Source organism: Colius striatus, chromosome 29, assembly GCF_028858725.1.
Source record: "Colius striatus isolate bColStr4 chromosome 29, bColStr4.1.hap1, whole genome shotgun sequence".
Taxonomy (NCBI): Eukaryota; Metazoa; Chordata; class Aves; order Coliiformes; family Coliidae; genus Colius; species Colius striatus.
In genome coordinates, this window is record NC_084787.1 from 614104 (window position 1) to 634599 (window position 20496).

The 20496-nt window shown below is 58.3% G+C and overlaps 1 protein-coding gene across 3 annotated transcripts; it reads right to left on the bottom strand.

Moving 5' to 3' along the window:
- Positions 1-1615: 1615 nt before the first annotated feature.
- On the bottom strand, positions 1616-19848 carry SNX27 (sorting nexin 27). 3 transcript variants are annotated; one of them, XM_062016254.1, is made up of 12 exons: positions 19522-19844; positions 12518-12749; positions 10650-10842; positions 9559-9623; positions 8940-9044; positions 8257-8335; positions 6685-6848; positions 6211-6300; positions 4301-4450; positions 3923-4051; positions 3616-3675; positions 1616-1758 (listed from the first exon to the last, which is right to left on the bottom strand). In XM_062016254.1, the coding sequence occupies exons 1-12, from the start codon at positions 19803-19805 to the stop codon at positions 1711-1713; spliced, it is 1599 nt and encodes a 532-aa protein (XP_061872238.1). In that variant the 5' UTR covers positions 19806-19844; the 3' UTR covers positions 1616-1710. The 3 variants fall into 3 exon arrangements, 2 of the variants coding, with proteins under 2 accessions (XP_061872238.1, XP_061872239.1); XR_009820659.1 differs by lacking the exons at positions 1616-1758; positions 3616-3675; positions 3923-4051; positions 4301-4450 and adding exons at positions 4461-4912; positions 5021-6013 and having other exon boundaries at positions 19522-19848; XM_062016255.1 differs by lacking the exons at positions 1616-1758; positions 3616-3675; positions 3923-4051; positions 4301-4450 and adding an exon at positions 4461-6013 and having other exon boundaries at positions 19522-19848.
- Between the last annotated feature and the right edge of the window lie 648 nt (positions 19849-20496).

Sequence of the window (20496 nt, forward strand, 5' to 3'; positions counted from 1 at the left end):
TTGGTACCTGCTCAGTTGATTTGGGGGGTGGGTCGGGGTGGGGGGCGCGGGGCCGTTAGCGGGGAGGGGGGGACACGCAGCCCCCGGGAGTTGCCGTTTGCGGCTCAGCCGCCGCCGCTTTAACTTATTTGAACTTCTTGGAACTTCTTTGCTATTTATTGCGGTTTCTTTGGAGAATTTCAGGGGGTTCTTTTGGGTTTTTTTTTTCTTTTTTTTTCTTTTTTTTTCTGTCTAAATAAAATAAATTTAAAAAAAAACCCAAAAATCCATCTCCGAGGCGCCTCTAAAGCACCCCCAGCCCCCCCCAAAGCCACCCCCTCCCGGAGCAGGAGCCGCCCCAGCGCCCGCGGGGAAGCAGCACGGCCACGGCCCCGGTGCTTTCATCAATAAATCCATTTATTTAAAAGAATATGTTACAATTAATTACACCGAGTGACTTTCACCAACCGGGTGCTGCGGTCGGCGACCGCGGAATGAGACACCGGGAGCAACCGGGGAAGGGGGAGAGAAAGGGGAGGAGAGGGAAGGGGAGGGGAAGCTTTTTTTAACCCCCTCTTTGTATTTTTTGAGGTCGTTTTCTTCACGTTTCTGCCTCACAAACCACTCCCCACCCCCCCTCCGCCCCCGCCGCGCTAATGAGCGAACACAACACACGCTCTCGCCAATCAATTAAGATGCGGATGGCAGCAGCATCGGTGCTGGTGGGGGGGAAACACAGGGGAGGGGTTGTGAGGGCTGAGAGCGGCCCCTCTCGTGTCACGGATGAGCCCCGGGGCTGGCGAGGACGGGGGTCCCCAAATCCCCGCCTCCCCCTCCCCTCCCCGGGGCTCCTGAGGACAACGGCCCCGGGGCGGGTGAGAGCCGCAGCCGCCGCAAAGCCAATTAAACGGCGTTGGGCTCATTAAGTCCCCGACGCCGCGAGGATCCCACAGCGCTGGGAGGGAACCCGCGGCAGGACGGGGATGGGCTTGGGGGAGGCTGCGTGTGTCCCCCCCTCCCGGGGCTTTTGACATGAATTTGGTCCTTTAGAGGCTGAGAAACACCTTCCCCAAATGCGGGGGCAAGGGGGCTGTGATGGGTGTCCCCGTCCCTCATGGGGTGAAGCAGCTCCCAAATATCCCCTCCACATCATCTCCAAACTCTGGGGGGTTGCACAGAGACCCCTCTACTCCTACTCAGAGTGGGAAAGAGCTTCTCTACCTCCTTAGTGTGCCCATTGTGGGCAGAGCACTCGCTGCTGTAGCCAACACTTGCCCATTTTGGGGAGCCGTCTCCACTCTGCCCTGCAAAGCCCGAGGGTCTCGTACTCCCCACCCCCCCCAGACCCCTTCTTGGTGATGGAGCCTGGAATCCACCATGTGCTGCCACTTGGATCCAAACACCATCCCCCCATCGCTCAAAATCCACGTGGAAAGACCCAGGAGTGACACAAAGCAGAGGCAGAAGCAGCCAGGTGAGTGCTGGGGAGGCTGCAGAGGGTCCCACTGGGAGCAGCTGCCCCAGAACTCTGCCGTTTTCCTTTGTTTTATCCCCTTTTTTTCCTGGTTTGAACCCCTCCCACAACCCCCCTCTGCTCAGCTGCTGCAGCCCAGAGCCATGGAGATCACAAATGGGATTGTTATTAATAATATTTAGTTTAAGGGCTTTAATACAATAACAGAATTTTAAGTGTTAATTGGGGAGGGGGTTACGTCCTTCCGTGCCGAGGGGCTAAGTGGCTGCGTCCCTCTGCTGTGACCTGACCAGCTGAAAGATGTTCTGCAAGAGAAGAAAAAGGGGTGTTAAAAGTGCCATGTCGCTGAGGGAGAGAAGGGTTCCATTCCTGTGGGCACTGGGGGGGGGTCTGCACAGAGCCTGGGGATGGCTGAGACTGCTCCTGGCCCCAGCAACAGCCTCATGCTGAGCTCTGGGCTCCTCATGGGGAAAATATCCTCCCAGCAATGTGCCTGCAGCTCTCCCGAGCCTCTCTGAGCCCCAGCCCTGCTGGTAACAGCCCCTGGGCTGGCTCAGGGAGGGCAGGAAGGGTCTGCAGCCAGACCATTAGGGAGAACTTCCCTGAGAGGGGTGTCAGCCCCTGTGCCAGGCTGCCCAGGGAGCTGGGGGAGTGCCCAGCCCTGGAGGGGTCTCAAAGCCGTGGGGCTGAGGTGCTGAGGGCTGGGGGTCAGTGCTGGGCTGGGCAAGGTGAGGGCAGGGTCTGGATTCCAGGAGTTGAAAGGGCTTTTCCAACCAAACTGCTTCCATTTCTCTGACCCAGCTCCCTCCCTGGCACAGCTGCACATCACTGCTGCCTCCCTGGAGGGAAATCAGCTCCTTTGCTGCCAGGGGTGAGTGAGGGCTGAGGTTTGTGGGCAGAAGCTCGGAGCACAGCTCCTCTGCTGCCCCCCCAGCTCTCCCCACTCACCCCCCAGCTCCCCTGCTCCAGTTCCAGAGCCACAGCCCTTGGTCCCTTCCCATATGCCACGTGAGGTGAAGCGAAGCAGAGCCCCAGCAAACAGCAGCTCTCCCTCTGCAGAGGCACCTGTGAGTGAATCCCTCCTGCTGCCTCTGGCCTTTGTAGAGAAACCCTCAAACACCCCCTTTTTTCAGTTGGAAGGGACCACCCTGGGACTGTGCACACACACAGCCCAGCCTGTGGCTGCTCCTCCTGCCAGGCCCTGGGGCTGGAGGGATTACCCAGGACTGTTATCACCTCGGATCTGTTTGGCAGAGGAAACGTGACACAGAGCGGGAGGCTCCCACGCCCCCGCGTTCCACAGCCCCTTCCTGAGTGGGTGCCACGTCCCACACTGTCTGCTGCAGCTCTGTGTCGGCTCAGACGGGCTCCTGCCTGCCCCAGGGCTCACATCAACCCCCAGCCACAGCACAGGGCTGGGCAAAGGGGCTGGAATGTGGGGCTGGAGAAGTGTCTGGTGGAAAAAGGACCTGTTGCGGTTGATATGGGCTAAACATCAGCCAGCAGCGTGGCCAGTGGCATCCTGGCTTGTATCAGTACTGAGGTGGCAGCAGGAGCAGGGCAGGGATTGTCTCTCTGTGCTGGGCCCTGGTGAGGCTGCAGCTTGTTCAGTGTTGGGACACTGAGGGGCCACAGTGTGTCTTGTCCCCAGTAATGAATGACAGGACAAGAGGAAACGGGCTCAGGTTGCTCCAGGGGAGGTTGAGGTTGGAGCTGAGGCAGAACTGTTTCCCTGAGAGGGGTGTCAGCCCCTGTGCCAGGCTGCCCAGGGAGCTGGGGCAGTGCCCAGCCCTGGAGGGATCCCAAAGCCATGGGGTTGGGATGCTGGGGGCTGTGGCTCAGTGCTGGGGGCTGTGGGTCATCATCTTCAGCAGCAGGAGGCTGGGATCCAGTAAAAAACCCAACCCCAAAACCTCCCATGTGCTGCTTCTCAGCAGCTCTTTGCTGGAGGCTCTCACAACCCTCTCTGAATTATTCAGCAGCCTGCACCACCTCTCTCACCATCTGCATTCGGCAGCAGCTGCTGGGGAGCAATGAGCAGGGCAGCCCCTGCTCCAGCTGCAGCCTCACACCCCTCCCCATGCATCTGCAGAGCCCCAGCCCCCCCCAGCCAGCTGCTCCATCCCTCCCCTGCCCACAGAGCTGCCGTTGCAGGTTCTTACCTCCTTCCTCCACTTGAGCTCGCAGAAAACCCGTTCGAAGCACTCGTGCATGTAGTTGAACTGCAAAGAGAAAGTGCACGCAGCTCTCAGAGGCAGGCAGGCAGCTCCCGGAGCCAGCAGGCAGCTCTGGCTTCCAGCTCGCCGGCCGGCCCCCGCTTGCCAGCCACGCTGCCCGTGCTGCGGGCTCCTCCTGGCGGCTGCCGGCCCCTGCAGCACCTCCCGCTGCCACAGGTCGCTGCTCCGGGGGAAAGGGGCAGGTTCTGGGCTTTCCCTCAGCAAATCTGCAGAGAACGGGGCGGGTACTTACATAGGGGGTGAAGATTTTAACCCATCGGGGTTTCTTCTCTCCTCGTGCGTACTCGAAACAAAACGCCATCCCCTCCTCGTCCGTGTCCCACCGCTGCATCTCGTCCCACTCGAACGCTATTACCTGGTTCTGAAGGGAGAGGAGGCCCAGGTGAGGCCCAAGCAAGGGGCAAAAGCCAAACCCCACCCTGAGGCAAGGAGGATGCCTCCCACAGCCTTGCTGCAGACAGCTGTGAGGCTGGAGGTAGCAGTGCAGGCACACCAACACCCACAGAGCTGCCTGGGAAACCCCTGAGCCCCCAACCACGGCCAGAACCACCCCCAGAGAGCCCCCAGAGCTGGGGTGGGGTGAAGGGGGGCTGTGGCAGAAGCCCCTTACCTCCAGCTGGCCCTCCTCTGTGCAGGCATGGAGTTTAAAGTGCTTAATGCTGATGGCTGTGATGACATGTCCCTTCCTCCGAGAGTCACAGGAGCAGTGGGGGAAGATGATCTCGTTGTAACCCTCACACGTCCGCAACATGTTTAAATACTGCCAAGAGAAAGCCTGTTGGCCTGTGGGGAAAGGGGCAAGAGCACCCTCCTGCCTCTTTCCTGCCCTCAGAAATGGCTGCTTCTACCCCAGCCCAGGGTGGAATTCCCTCCCCAAACCCTGAGCCCAGGAGCCCCTTCCCAGAGCTGCCTCAGCCGGAGCCGTCGCTCAGCTCTGAGCAAAGGGCTGAGGCAGCCCCAGGACAGAGCCCCACTCTCACTGCAGCCAGGCAGAGCTGGGAGCTGTTGTTTCTCAGAGCTACAAGCATTGAAAAGGTCCAAAGAGCTATTTTGGTCCAAAGAGCTAAGGCAGGACCCTGAACCTGGGGGGGAGGGAGAGGATGAAGGACTTTCGCTTCACAGGCTCTTCGGGGCACAGATGTCTCGCCCTCCCGCTGCTCCTGGGCCGTGGGTGTGTGTTACACTGCGCTGGGACAGTTCCCTTCCAAAGGTTCAGATCCCTCTTTGGTCATTGGAAAGACAGAGAGAGGAGTAGAAACAACTCAGCCATGACATAACCCACAGGAGGAAGCGTCTATTTGCTGGTTCTCATCGGTAGTTAATAACTAACCTTGTGGATTAGCATTTCAGGAGACCCTTCTGGAGTCCACCCAAAGCAGTGTCTGTGCCCTCACCCCGAGGGGAGACCCCCCAGAGCAGCTCTGAGCAGAGGCCTGGCCAGGCCCAGCCGAGCTGGAGAGCCTGTGGCTCCTGGAGAGCAGCCAAAGCTGGCCAGGAGAAGGCAGGCGGGTGCAGGGAAAGGGCAGCCTGCCTTCACCCTGTACCAGCAGCCCCAAGCAACTCAGGATCCTGTTTACAAGTCAGATACTTCTGCTGTTTGATCTTCAAGCCAAGCTTGCAGATGAGCTCAGGGCATCCCCTTCCCACCCCCACAGCCAGGCCAGGCAGGCTCCTCGAGTCGTGCCGAGCCTCAGAGTGCTCGCTGGGCCCAGTGATAAGAGGCAGGAACAAAATCTCTGAGCAGACAGAGCTCTGACACAGGATTTGCAATCCAGGGAGACTTCTGCCAGACCAAAGGAAAAAGCAGGCAAGGCCTGGAGGCAGCAGCATGTTGCATTCCAAGCGGGCCAGGACCCAGCCCAGCACCGCTGTCTCGCAGCCCTCGGCCTCTCAGCTCTGAGGAAGAGCAATAGCTGTCCCAGAAGGGCTGTGGGGGAAGGATTGCTGCACCTCACCTTTCCATGCTGGCAACACCCCAGCAGCTCTTATCTCTGCCTTGCTTGGCACACAGTCAGTGGCTGCTCTGCCAAGGCTGAGCCATGGTAGAACGTGCCAGGCACGGGGGGTGGGGGGGTTGGGACCCTCGGGCAGGGCCTGGCCCGTGCCTGGATTCCTGCCCATCTGCATGCCCTGACAATCCCTCCTGCCCTGGGCCCACACTCTCCTTGCTCTCCAAGGCTGCTGCTTTCCAAGAAGGATGTCTCCTTCAAGGCTGCAGAGAACGGTTTGGGTTGGAAGGAGCCTCTGAAGATCATTCAAATCCAACCCTGCTGCCATGGGCAGGGACATCTTCAACCAGACCAGGCTGCCCAAAGCCCTGTTCCTGGCATGACAGAAGGGTTTTGGTTGCAAGGGATCTGTAAAGATCTAGTCCAACACTAGACCAGGTTACTCAAAGCCACATGCAACCCAGCCTTGAGTGTTTCCAGGGATGGGGCATCCACAGCCTCTCTGGGCAGCCTGGCCCAGTGTCTCCTTTCCAGACACAGCATGGCAAACAGGACAGGCAGGATAACTCACCATGACCATCTTTCTCTGCTCACAAAGCTTCTGTAACTGGTAGGACTTCTCCTCCGCTTTGATGTAGCCTTTCTTGACATCATCAACAGCCTAAAGAGGGAGAGGGAACCCAGGAGGTCAGGCTAGAGGACTCTTCACTGCTTTGCCTTCCCTGGTTGACCCCAGGGCTGCTTTCAACAGCCCCAGAAGGCGACCAATGTTCCCAGAGGGGATGGAGATGCCCACAGGGGTGTGTTTTTGCACTCTCTGGCTCCTGCCACAGGCCTCTGACTGCCCTGAGGATTCCTGGGAGCACCACAGACTCACCAACCGTGACCTTCCAACTCCCTAAAGTCCCTCAAAAGCCAGACTGGCCGTCACTCACACTCTGTGGCCACTCTGCCGAAGGACAGCAGCGTTTGCAGAGCTCCTGGAGACTGGTACTTGTGTTACCTCACCTCCAGGAAACAAATGTTACAGCTCTTGGGCACTTACCTGATGGAAGAAGTAGGTGACTGCCAGGTCGTTGTCATTGAGGAGAACCTCCTCCTCTGTAGTGAAGAGCCATTTGCGGATGGTCAGGCACGTCCCCGGCACGGCCGAGGTGTAGTTCTGCACGTAGAGTTTGTGGGGGAATTCGTTGGGCGCCAGTTTGCGCACTGGGAAGAGCAAAGACACGGAGGTGAAGGTGCAGCTCCATCTAGCCCAGGGCCTGGCTGCACACTGATTGGTGCTGGTGATGCCCTTTCGCTGAGGCAGCCGGGATCAGGGCCCCAGCTCTGCTCCAGGGACCTTTCTTCTTTTCCCCCTGACCAAACCCAGCTTTTCCCAACATCTAATTCAGTGTCAGCCCCCCTCAATCCCCCTCAATTCAGTGTCAGCCCCCCTGCAATCCTGAGACCCTGCAATCCTCTTGGCCCTTGGGAGAGCTCAGCACAGCTCTCGAGGACCAGCACCTCAGCCCCACTCCCTCCCTGCCATGCCCTGCTTAGGCACCAGGATGAGTGTCTTGGAGCTGTGCTCTGTCCCCAGGGTGTGGGGGGACTGCAGAGGGTCCCCTCATCCTGTCAGAGCCCAGACCAAGCCCACTGTGTTGCTCAGCTAAGCTGGAGCAGCTGGGTTGCCAGTCCAGACATTCCCAGTGGTCAAACCAGCCACAATGGACAAAAAAAGGTCTAGAGGCAGAACATGTCCCTCAGCAGGCAGGGATATGGTCACCAGCTTACTGCAAGTGGAGCTTGTGGTTTCTGGAGGGATTAAACAGTGTATCCAGACAGGAATAAACGTGGATGCTCACAGTGAGTGTCCAGAAAGCACAAGGGACAGCCCTAGAAGTCTCTTCCTAGGAGGCACAGTTTGCCCTAACAATGGGATGAGCCTGAGGCATGTGGAGATGACAACCCAGAGATGGAGAAGAAGAGCCACACTTGGCTTAAAACCCAGCACAGGAGGAAAACAAAACTCCAGCCAACCACGACATCCATTCTGTGGCGTGGCCACAGCGTTTTGGCCTCTCTGCAGCTCGGCAAATCCAGTGTGAGGTGAAATCAGAGGCTGCTGTGTGACCAGCAGCCCCCAGCACACGCTCGGCTGGGACGATGGCAACTACTTCAGTGCCAAAACCATCGCCTGGGATCCCACAGCCGAGCTCAAATGCCACCAGGGTTTAACCACAGAAGGAGAGATGAGAGGTTAAGCTGCAGCTGGCAGTGGATCTTCCCTCTAGGGCCTGGATATTGCCCCACACCTACATGGGGAGTCCCCTCAAGCCACTTTCCAGCACCTTTGCACCATCCTGTGACACTGCCCACGTTTTCTAAGCTCGCTGGACCCTTGGAAAGAAAGTAAACCACATCTCTCAGATTAACAAAAAGCTCATCTCCTTGAACTGCATAAGAAAGGGAAAAGCAAGTGGCAGCAGAAAAGCCATCAACCTCTGAAGGCTCCTCATTACTGCACCCCAGGGGCTCCCGATTCTGTGTGAGTGGAGATAAGACCTAAATGGAAGTGCCACCGGGGCTCTGCTGCAGAGCTTCCTCCTCAGCACCAAAGGGATTCAAGACTTACCAAAGGAGTGGTTGATCACTTCAAACAAGGCGAAGTAGTTTGCAGTAATACTGTCCATCCCGACCTTTGCAGCCACGGCCTGAAGAGGAGCCCGAGGGAGAAAGGGGGTGAGAGACCCAGGAGCCCTCCTGGGCACAGCCAGGCTGCTCCCAAGCGTCCCCTAACCCCAGGTGTCAGGCACCACGGGAAACCTGACTCCTACAGCTCTTCCACTGCACTCAGATGTTTCAAGCAAGAGCTTAGATCATCCTAAGACTCTCCATTTTAGGTGCCACCACAGCTGACCATCAGGTCACCGTCTCTTCATGCCTCCAGCCCCAGCTCCTCCCAGGAGAGCCTCGTGTGCTGGCTGTCAGCAGCTCTCAGACACAGCTCCTCCACTGCAGCCACCACCACATGGCCAGTCCAGCCCTCAGAGCCACCCACCAGCTTTAAGAGATGACCAGGGAAAACCAATTTGGTGACAGCTCCAGCCCTGCAGCCAAGCCACCAGCCAGAATGTGACCTCAGCATGGCCCCAGCTCAGAGCTGTCCACTGTCCTCCTGGCTACGGCAACGCAGCGTTGCTGATGCCCAGCTGCACTCAGCAGGTGAAGAGAGAAGCAAGTGGGTGCCCACAGGGGGCTTGGTTCATGTCCAAATCGTGTTGATCTTCCAGCCAAGATCAAGCAGGAGCATCTCACCTGGTACACTTGGTCTGTAGTGCTGTTCTTTTTGACTCGTACTGTCACCGTCGTTATATCCGGTAACGCCACGCGGAGCTCCACGTCTGAGACGCCGTTGTAATTCTGAGGGAGGGAAGGGGAGAGGCTAGAAATCACCCTCACTGAACTCTAGGGACTATTTACTGCTCAGGCTGAGCCAACCACTCCAACCCATGATGGAGAAGGACTTTTCATGCATGGGTTTGCCAGTGAAGAGCGACAGAAAGCTCTGAAAGGGCTGGAGAAAGAGCAACAGCTGAAGGGCAAAGTCAGAGAGATGGGCACTGCGAGTGCCTGCTGCCTGGCTGGGGCAGGCAGAGTTACCTGGGCTTTCACCAGCACAGAAACCAGTAGAAAAGGCAGTGATTGGGGGTTTTTTGCCCTTGACAAGGTGTGCAATGAGGCCTCGTGGCTGATTCTGCTCTGGGCATAAACCTCTCAGCTGCTGCTACCGAGAAAAGGTCTCCTACATGCAACAACAGCCTTGACTTTTTGCCATGGCTTTGTATTCAAGCAGCTGAGGCTTTGGCAGGGAAGGTGTCTGCTCTCTGATCCAGGCTGAGGGAGTGTGATGGGGAAGCAGGGCCTCAGCACTCACCTCGTCTGACTCCGAGAGGAACTCCTGCATGATGTCACTCTCCCCGATGACACGTATCGAACACACTGCAGGACAGAGGGCTCAGGTCAGGGGGGTGCCCAGGGCTGCCCTCCTCTCCCAGCACTGCCCCCAAGGCCACGTGGAAGTAACAACTGTCTGTTCTGCAGGTGGTGGGAAATGAGGGTGTTCTCTCCAGCTTGAGAAAAGCTTCTCAAAGCAAGTGCTCCCCAGGCTGTATCAGGTGTCCTGGCACAAAGACTGCTCGAGCCTGAATCCCTGACAACAGGGGGCCAACAGCAGTGCTGAGTAACTCCCTGAGATATTCCCTGTGGGTGAAATCCTGGCCCCAAGCACTCAGCTTAACAAACCATAAAGAGGTTACTTCAGAGGGACTGAAACGATCTGGGAATTTAGGCCAAGCTCAGCCAATACTTTGGACCTCAACTGGATCATGTTGCCCAAGGATGCAACCAGCCTGTCTCTTCCTCCAGGCACCTGGTAACTGAGGATGAAGAGGAAGGGGCTGGGCAAGGCAGGGCTGAGGTATCAGGGAGTGGGGAAAACCTGACCTACCTCAAGAGGTTTACAAGAGGCTGTAAAGCTGACACCAACTGAGCTGCTTACAGGCAGCTAAGAAAATAACCCAGCATTACAGGAGGAGGGGTTGTTGCTCCCCAGATCCCACCTGCAGGGGGTTTGGCATCAAACCCATCACCTGAGCTCGGCCTGAAGGAAACTCCTGCCTCAAGCACTGTGATTCTGACTGCAAAGCACCAAAGGGTTTGGCCGTGAGCAGGCTCAGGTTGAGCTGAGCTCTCCTGACACAAACTGCCTTGGACACAACACTCTCTGTGCCAAAGCTTCCCTCCTCTTCCTCCTCCCCTGCTCCCTCATCTCCAGGGTCACTGCTGAGCAACACGACACTGCTGGGAGGACACTGCACATCACCACCACACACACCTCACGCCGTGGCAGCTCTGAGCTCCCTCTCACCACTCCAACCCTACAATCCACTCCAGCTACCCTCACCAGTAAAGAGACACCCGTGAGGACTCGGCCAGCAGCGGGGGGGATGTGCCCCAGCTCAGTACCTTTCTCCAGGTACTCCTCCAGCCCCCGCCGCCGCGTGTCCAGCTGCTGCTCCGACAGCGAGAACGGCCACTTCCCCGGCAGGCGCGGGAAGGTGAAGTTGGCAAACTCCCGCTTCAGGTTCTGGTGCAGGATGGCAAACTCCCGGTACCGCTTCGAGCAGAGCTGGCGGCCCGCCATGTAAACGTTGTACACCTGCAGGGAGGGCACAGGGGCTCACTGTGGGGAGAGAAGCTTTTCCAGAGCCCAGTGGGCACAGCTCTGCCCTGCCTGACCCACGGGAAGCGAAAAGACATCGGGAGGGTTTGAGCTGGAAACAAGGACAAGGGGTTAAATGTGTCTCTGGGGCTGTCAGTCTGGAGAAAAGGCTCCCCCTGAGCCCCTGCACCACGTTTCTCCAACAACCTCTGGTTTCTCAGAGGCTTTTTCTCCTCCCCACAGCACACTCCTGAGCCTGTGCTCCCCATGAGGCTGCAGGGCCCCCAGCTGTCCCCTCCAGAGGCACAGGGTGACACGTTGAAGTGACACACTCTGCACATGGGGGCCAAGTGCTGCTGAACCCTCTCCACCCTTCCTCTCTCTCACACACACACGCTGTTTCTGCAACGCTGCTGCTGCCTTGTGTCTTCCTTGGGAAGATGCCTCAGTCCTGAGCTGGGAGAGGAAAGAGCGATGAGTCACTTTGTCATCCCTCTCCTGGCACTTCACGCTACGACGCAATCGCATCCCCAGGGTGACTGCTCCAGCCAAACCTCCCTCCCTGCCTGGGAGGGCGAAGGCAGTGGCTTGTGGCCAAACCTTCCAGCCATGAGCCAAAGCAGCGGCACAACTCAAACACCCAACGCTCACCATCTCATCCCAAGTGCCTCTGCCTCATCCTCCACCCTCACTGACGGCCACGTGGCTCCCTGGCTCTGCAAACTCAGAGCACAAGCAAACCAGGGTCTGGCCAGGGGTAGGATTGTGCTCCCAACAATCAGCAGCTATTTGCAGGGGGAAGAATGCTGCCCTTGTGGCACTTCTGTCCCTGCCAGTCGCTGGCAGAAGCCTGGAGCCAGCCAGGGCTCAGCCACAGGCTCCGCTGCCCCCTGCTGCAGCTCGGCCCCCAGACACGGGGTGCTCTAGATAAGAGTCCCCCAGGTTTGCAAGCCAAGCATCTGGAAACACTACACAGCCAGGCAGGGAAGTAAAAGAGTTGGGCAAGGCTAAGGAGGTTAAACACACCCCAAACATTGCAAGTGTCCTGCAGACAAGTGTCTTTGTCCGACCCAATTCAGGTGCCACTGTCTCCCTGCCAGCCACAGCCATCCATCCCTGAGCAGCCCAAACCTACCTTCAGCCTCAGAGGAGGCACCATGTCAGGTACTGGGATGACAGATCCCATTATCTAGGAAAATGACTGCCAGGCTCCCCAGCAAATGCAACAGAAGAGGCAGGGAACCTGAATGAAAAAGGGCTTCTCACAGCTATTTCCCCTGACATTCCCTGAAGAGAAAAGAAATGCTGGAGATGGGAAGCTGTGCTTCCAGCCACCGGCTCCCTCTGCTTTTACATCTATCACACACATCCTTATCTCTGGCTGTGGGATGAGAGATACAAATATGAAAGCTTATATGAGCAAAATAATAGCTTCCTGCTTAATCTTCACCAGAGATCAAGCTATTCCAGATGCATTAATAAAACAGCTTCCCAGCACAGAGGAAAGAGCTCCAAAAACAATAACCAGGCACAGTAAAGAGTGAAGATGAGCAAAACTAAGACAGTCAATAAGAAACTGATGTGAAGGCAAACGGAGAGCAGTGCCCCCGCTGTCACCTACAGCAGGAGCCACCCCAGACTCCCACAGCGCTCTGCCCAGGCTGATACCAACCACAAACTTCTCTCCATTCTGCTCCACGTGCTTGTAGGTGGGGATGGAGATGGGCACAGCCTGCTTCTCTGTGTAGTCGTAGAAGGACTGTCCCAGGGAGTCGTCGCTGGGGTCGAGGTTGTCTGCCTCGTGGGGAGGCACCGACAGCACGGTCAGGATCAGCTCCTTCTCCCCGGCACGGATCAGATCCACCACTTGCTTGTGTGTCGCTCCTTCAACGTTCACCCCGTTCCTACCAAAGGGAAAGCAGAAAGGCAATAAGCCAAGGAGAGGTGGCCATGGCACACTCCAGCCACGCCGGGACCAGCCCTGGGATCCACCACAGGGCTCCAAATCATAGAATCATAGAATGGGATGGGGTTGGAAGGGACCTTTAGAGATCATCCAGTCCAACCCCCCTGTAGAAGCAGGGTCACCTAGATCAGGTCACACAGGAACATGTCCAGGTGGGTCTTGAAGCCCTCCAAGGAAGGAGCCTCCACAACCCCTCTGGGCAGCCTGTGCCAGGGCTCCCTCAGCTCACACTGAAATAGCTTTTTCTTACGTTTAAGTGGAACTGTTTGTGTTCCAGCTTCATCCCATCACCCCTTGTCCTGTTACTGGCTACTATAGAAAAGAGGGATGTCCCAACCTCCTGACACCCACCCTTTAGATATTTATACATGTTAATAAGTCTCCTCTTCTCCAGACTAAACAGCCCCAGTCCCCTCAGCCTTTCCTCGGATGAAAGATGTTCCAGTCCCCTGATCTGCACTGGCCTCTCTCCAGCACTTCCCTGTCCCTCTTGAGCTGAGGAGCCCAGAACTGGACACAGGACTCCAGATGAGGCCTCACCAGGGAAGAGTAGAGAGGGAGAAGAATCTCCCTCGACCTGCTGCCCACACTCTTCTTGCTGCCCCCAGGCTGCCATTGGCTTCTTGCCCACAAGGGCACATTGCTGGCTCACATTTAGTTTATTATCACCCAGCACTCCCAGGTCTCTCTTTGCAGAGCTGCTCTTCAGCAGTTCAACCCCCAGCCTGTCCTGGTGCAGGGGGTTGTTCCTTCCCAGTTGCAGGACTCACCATGATTGATACTCACCATGACTAAGGCCTCACACTGGCTGGGCTAAGGACAACACAACCCCAAAGCAGCCATTACCACGTCTCTGACTGCAACGGCCTCACCGCAGCAGAGACAACGCGTGGCCCGTGCCGTAGCCCAGAGTCCAGCGCAATGCCAAGGATGCCTGCTGGGGCAGGCCTGGGCTAAAGCCCCAGGTCATGAGCCAGGGCAGTGGCACACTCTGCTGCCCATTGAAACCACTGCCAGGGCAGAAACCTTGGCACATGTGGGGCTTGCTCAGGTGCCACCGGCCGCAGTACTTGTCCGTCGGGACCCGCCTGGTGCCACGGCACAAGCCGAGCTCTGGGAGTTGAGCAGGTGAAGATCTGCAGCCTGTGGCTTGCCAAGCTCCTGCCACAAGAACCTCACATGCTGGGGGGAAGAGCTGCCTGCTGTTTGTTCACTGGAATGGATTTAAAAGCCTCTTTATGTTTCTAAAGCACCAAAGATGGTGAGGGGTGGCTGCAGGCACCGTCCCCTGGGTGGGAGGAGATGAGCTGCTGAAGCACCCCACTCGCTCCCCCAGACCTGCTCCCTCCTCCAGCACAGAAAACATCTCACCAGCCACGTTGGAACCTGGGAACAGCTATTGCCAAGTGTTCTGAGCAAGAACAGGAGCTGCTGGCAAACACCAGGAGACCCTGGTGCTCGGCAAAGCGAAACTCCCCCCGTGCTGACGCTGGTGAGACACAGAGAACATTTCACTTCTCCCATTTGGACACCAAATGACTCATTTTCTGCAAAGACTTCTTAGAATTTCCCAATTCTCTGTCTGTCAAGAGATGACAGGGAAATTTACTGCAAGAAAGCCTGCAATAAGCTTCCTGGTGATTAAGACCGTGGATTAAGATTAAGACCTTTGTCCTTTGCTCAGGCAAAGTACTGCCCCAGACGACAAACTGTCCGAGGAAAGACACCCCCGAAACAACTCGAGCCATCTTCAAGGCTCTGCTTTGTAGCAGATGAGGCCCTTCAGCCATCCCATGTGATCAGCAGGGCCATGGCAAAGCTCTCCCAGCCCAGTGTGGCAGAGCCTGGCCCTGGAGATGTGGCCTCAGAAGACAGCAGCAGCTACCGGCACCACGGCTTCGCCTGTCGCTGCTCTCTCAGTGATCTGCCAAATCCCCATCTCCCCCAGCCAGCTCCAGGGCTGTGCGTGAAGCCCATGAAACAAGTCACTCAGGAGCTCCCTCTGTAACACTCTGGTTCTCCCCAGCCTCTCAGGCTGTGGGGGAGACCTGTGACCATTCAGGGTTTCCCTGACAGGCTGCCTGTTTCCTCCCTGAACTCAGTCCCCAAAGCCAGACGGCTCTCAGCACAACCCTTCTCCAACTGAACCGTCTCAGGGCTGTTCTGCTGAGGCCCAAGCAGCATTTCCCCATTTACCACCCCAAAAAAGGGAAGCCAGCCTTCCTCTTTTACAGCTGACAAATCCAGACTGCATCACACATGATTCCAAACAGATGAAGGCGGCCCAGGAAGACACTAACAAGGGCAATCCCAGTGGCCTCTCCTATCCCTCTTTACGTGGGAGAGACCAGAAGGAGGCTGGGATAACCCCCACTTCCACAGAAGCCTTTTCACAACGTTTTAGGCAGAGGAAAAGGATTTAAACTCCACCTTCAGCTACGTGCCCCTTCTGAGGCACATCCAGAGCTCTGCTTAAACATACTGCAGGAGTGTTAAACCAGGGGAGATAAAAAGCTTCTTGCGCTTCATGGAGAGCCCGGCACACGCGGGAGCTTCATCTACCCACCGCTGGCATCTCCCAGGGAAAAACACACGAGCTGCATCTGCAGCTCTTCCCTCAAGCAGCCAGGGCTGCCCTCACTGAGCACACAGAGCCAAATGGCACAATCAGGAGATCTCAGTTGTTCCCAGTTGTTCCCTAGAGCCTTAACCGTGAGAACCCGCTGCCCCACCACAGCGTTGGGATGAGGGAGGGAGATGCTGACCCACAGTGGCTCTGAAAGCCAGGCATGGAGCCTGGGGTGAGTTGAGGAAGGCTTGGGAAGGCAGAGTGTTTGAATTGTGAGGGGAAGAAAGCCACTGAGCAGCTGGTGAGCTGAGGGCTCTGAGGTTCATCAGCCAAACTCAACGTGCTTCACGAGTCCCCAACCGCAGCGGAACAGGAACCCACCTCCGAAGCAGCCCCACGCGTCTTCTCCCTTCTCAGCATCCCAGTGTGAGAGGCAAAACTGCCAACACTGACTCAGCTTCCTACACCCTCTGAGTGTCGGGAAAGCAACACCCTGACAGACTTTGGCCGTGGCAGGACCCGCTGACCGTGGCGTTGGGCAGCTTTCTGGCACCGTTCCCTTCACGTGAGCAGCAAAACGCCTCCCCACAGACCCTCCTGGGCTCTTCCAAAGCAGAACCAGGCTGTTCTGTCTCAGGCTCATACACAAACTAGACTTTAGACCAAGAAGAGATAAAGAGTTTAATCTCCTGAAGGAAATGGCTTTTACCCTGCACAGGAGCTGCTCCCAACGAGGGTGAGGAAGGAGACGTCTCATCAAGGGGGTTACTTCATCAAGACCCATATTATTGATGGATATGACACCTCAGCATGGTGCTGTGACCATTTCAGACGTCTCTCTGATGCAGAAATGATTGATGGAGGCCACTTCTCTGGCCTGAGGCTGTGGGGTACCCCCCTGCCCTCACAGCCACACCTGCACCAGGCCGGGTTTCCGCCACACACGGCTCGGTGACACTGAGAACAAATCCCCTGCAAGCGGAGCAAACGCTGGTGAGATTTTCCTCCCTGTCAAGATTAGTTATGATTGTCATTCAGGGTGATAATCAAGAACTAAATTAGCTTTCATTGTCTGTCTCCAATGCCCTCAACACCCACAAACACACAACCAGCTAAGAAGATTAGAGAGCACGCCATGGCTGGGTTGCAAAACCAGCCTTCGAAAGCAGGAGGTCTGGGTTAGGTGCTACACAGGGGAGCTTGGTGCGGTGAAGGTGGAGAGAAAGGGCTCTGTAGAGGGTTCAGGACTCTCAATAGACCCTTCAGACAACACCTGAAACATCCTCTGGCTTTGGATGAGGACTGGGAAGCGGCTCTGCCTCGCAGAGGGAAAGCACAGAGCCCTCAGCCACGCAGGGGCAGAAGGTCCCTGGGTGTTCCAGCACATCCAGAGCAAGCTGCAGAACAGATGTTGAACCCCACAGAGGAGTTCCAGCTGCTCAACACCTCATCCCTCTGCAGCAGTAGCTCTAACCCCAGTGAGCCCACACCATGGAAGAACCTCCTCCCTCAACCTGTCCACTCCAGGGTGCAGGAGGTGGAGACAAAACCCTGCTGGGAGCTCACCTGACCCCCACGTGCCTTCAGCGCTCCAGCAGCAGCGAAGCCCCCAGGGGCAGAGCAGGGGGGGCCCTCCTGGGGAACCCCACCCCTGCCATTGTGCTCTGAGGGTGCTGCTGAGCAAAGGAAGGGAAACCAGAGCTATTTCTGGCGTCTTGCTTTATTGTTTCCTACTCCTGACTCACAACTGTGCCGAGGATTTACTCGCAGGAGCCGGGTTTTTAAGTGAGCCAGGGAGAAGGAGCGTCCTGCTGGCACAGAGTGCTGAGACACGGGGCCCTCAGGCTGCCAAAACCTGGCTGGTGCTGCAGTGGGGGCCTTGTGGGTGCAGCCAGGTTAGCAACAGAGATCCCTGATGCTGGAAAAGGGGGAGAGCTGATCTGGAAGGGCTGCGAGGATACACACGGGCACATCACACGCAGCTTCCCCCAGGAGATGAGCAGCAGATGAAGCAAGAGGAAATCCCCCATTCTCCCAGCCACAGCCACTGAGGGGGAAGCCAGAGGTCCAGGGAGCCACCAGCAAACAGCCCTCGTGGCCCTTCATCATCCACCCTCACCTGGGGGTCTTAATTCTTCCAAGCACAGCTCCGTGTCCGACCTCAAAACTCACCTCAGAGGTGGCACCTCGAGCGTCTCCCCACAGCTCAGCACCTCACAACACACACAGCACACTTCCCCTTGGCCAAGAAACGCTACTCTCTCAAGTAGATCCCTCCAGGTGCAGAGTTCACCCCCCAAAACGGTTCCTCTGCACAGGAAAGGGATCAAGGTGTAAAGTATTTGGGTCACACGGAAGAGATGGATCCCGGCAGCCAGCTCTAGCCACGGGCTAGTCACAACACATCTCTGCTGGGCCCAAACACATGCTGTTGTCCTTCACACACTGCAGCCTGCACAGAGCAGCAAGCAAAGTGTTCCTGCTGCTGTGAAATCCCTGTAATTAATAAGTAATTGAACTGAAGGGACTCGGCACGAGGCACAAACCCGTCCGGCTCAGGAGGGACCACGCAGCTCAGCACAGGCAGCAGCAGCCTCAGGAGCCACGAGGCACAAGGAACATGCTCAGAAAAACACTCCCTCCAAGAGATGTGACCGACCTCCATCCACACACACGGGCTCAGAGATGAACAGGGGCTTGTTTTTCAGTGGGGAGGAAGATGAGCAGCAGCATGGCTGAAGCGCTGCCAGGGAAAGGCACTTCCCAGGCTCCTGCTGCAACCCTCACTGTGCAGAACCTGCCACTGCAGCACCTGGAGTCCCAGTCACACACAGGAGGACAAACTGGTCCCAGTCACACACACTGGTGCTGGCCCTGAGCGTGTGTTTCCATCTCTGCAGTGCTGTGTGGCTGCAGGGACAAAGGCAGGTCGCCAGCTCCAGCCAGTGCCCCAAAGCGAGGTGGTTTTGGCCCCCTCCTTGCCCAGCCACGTCTCCTCCTCCCTCTGTAAACACCTCCAGCTCTCCCCAGGAGGGGCTGCACGCTGAAGCCCGAGGGTCTCACTCACCACAGGTGGGTTTGTGCCCTCACACACCTCCTGAGCTCGCCCAGCCCAGTGCCAGCTCCTGCTCTCCCACACCCCGACCTGCTCAGGGTGAGCTCCCCCTTCCCAGCCACCTCCTTCCACATCTCCAAACCTACTTGCCCTCCCCAACAGGGATCTCTCCCAGGAACAGCTCAGTGCTTCCCCAGGCAAAGTCCCCTCTGCAGCCACCTCCCCTCACCAGCCCCTTCCCAGCCAGGCACACGGACCCGTGGCCGTGGCTCCTACAGATGTTTCTGCTGCTTCTTGCTCTGCAGCCAAGGGATGTCCCCAGAAACAAACACGGGGTGGGGATGGAAGAGAATCTCCCCAGGGATGAGCTGGGAAGACCCTCCGTGGGCTCAGCCCCAACTCATGCTCTGCCTCCCCAGGCTCAGCCCCTCCTCATCAGCACCTCAGCTCCCCAGCCAGGCTCAGCGCCCTCAGGACCCCCCAGCAAGAGGCAGCGAGAGGCTGAACACTCCCAGCGAGGTGAGGCTCCCTCAGGACCGCAGTCAGGCTCAGCCCCCCTTGCCCACAAACACTCCCCAGTGAGGCTCAGCCCCCTCGAGACCCTCCCCCGGGGCTCAGCCCCATGAGCATCCCCCAGAGGGGCTCAGCCCTTCATGACCCCGCTCTGGGGGCTCATCCCTCCCTCCCCACCAACAGCTCAACCCCGCAGCGAGGCTCAGACCCCTCAGGACCCTCCCCTCCGGGGCTCAGCCCCCTCAGGACCCTCCTCCCCGGGGCTCAGCCCCCTCAGGACCCTCCTCCCCGGGGCTCAGCCCCCTCTCCCCATGAGCATCCCCCAGAGGGGCTCAGCCCTTCATGACCCCGCTCTGGGGGCTCATTCCTCCCTCCCCACCAACAGCACAACCCCGTAGCGAGGCTCAGCCCCCTCAGGACCCCTCCCTGGGGCTCATCCCCCGCTCCCCACCGACACGTCCCCCTCCCCGCGAGGCTCAGCCCCCCTCAGGACCCCCCGCTCGCCCCGGGGCTCATCCCTCCCGGCTCGGCGGGGGCGGGCAGCAGCGGGGCGGCGGCCCCCCCCGTACTCACACCTCCAGGATGCGGTCTCCCTTGCGCACCCCGGCGCGATCGGCCGCCCCGCCGCCCAGCACGGCGCTGACATGCTGCAGCGGCGCGTACAGCTCGCCGTTGATGCTCCGCAGCTGACCGCCCTCGCTCACTTGACCGCGGACGTTGAAGCCGTAACCGGACTCTGACTTGACGATGCGGACGACGCGGGGGCCTCCCGGGCCCGCCGGGGCCCCCTCGCTGCCGCCGTTGCGCTGCGGAGCCGCCGCCGAGCGCGGCAGCCCCTCGCCCTCCTCGTCCGCCATCTTGGCGAGCAGCGCCCGGCCGGCCCGTCACGCGACCGCGGCCGCGTCGGCCACCGTAGGGCCACGCCCCCACTCCCCCTCCCCGGCGGGCGCGGAGCACGACGGGAACGGTAGTCCCGCGCCTCGCCGAAGGAAGGGAGCGCGCGGGGGACTCTGGGAAATGTAGTCGGGAGCGACGCCTCCTGGGAGCCGCGGCCGCGCTGTCGCCGTGGCAACGCCGCGACGTGACGTCACCGCCGTGACGTCACGGCGGCCGATGAGGTGGGCACAGGGCCGTGGGGGGCAGTGGCCTCAGCCTGGCGCTCAGCCCCTCTCCCCACACTCTCCCCCTGCCCCGTTCCGGCTCGGCAGGGCCCTGCCCGCCACGGGGGCACCGAAACGCTGGCGGCTGCGGCTCGGAGCCGCCTCCTGACGCAGAGAACGGTGGAACGTTTCGGTCCTGACGTGATCTTGTGGCTGGATTCGTGCTCAGCTCAGCTTGGGCCGGTTTAAGACACCCGAGAGGCCGACAGCGACGAGCTTGAGGCAGCCAGAGTGTAGAGAGAGACTCGGACTGAGACTCGGACTGAGACACGGGAATGCTGTGGCTGGGGACAAGCAACCGTGGAAAGAAACGAGTCTGATGATGAGCTGATCGTGTGCAGGCTCTGGAGTGAAGGAACATCGAGACAAAGACCCCACTCTGCGACAA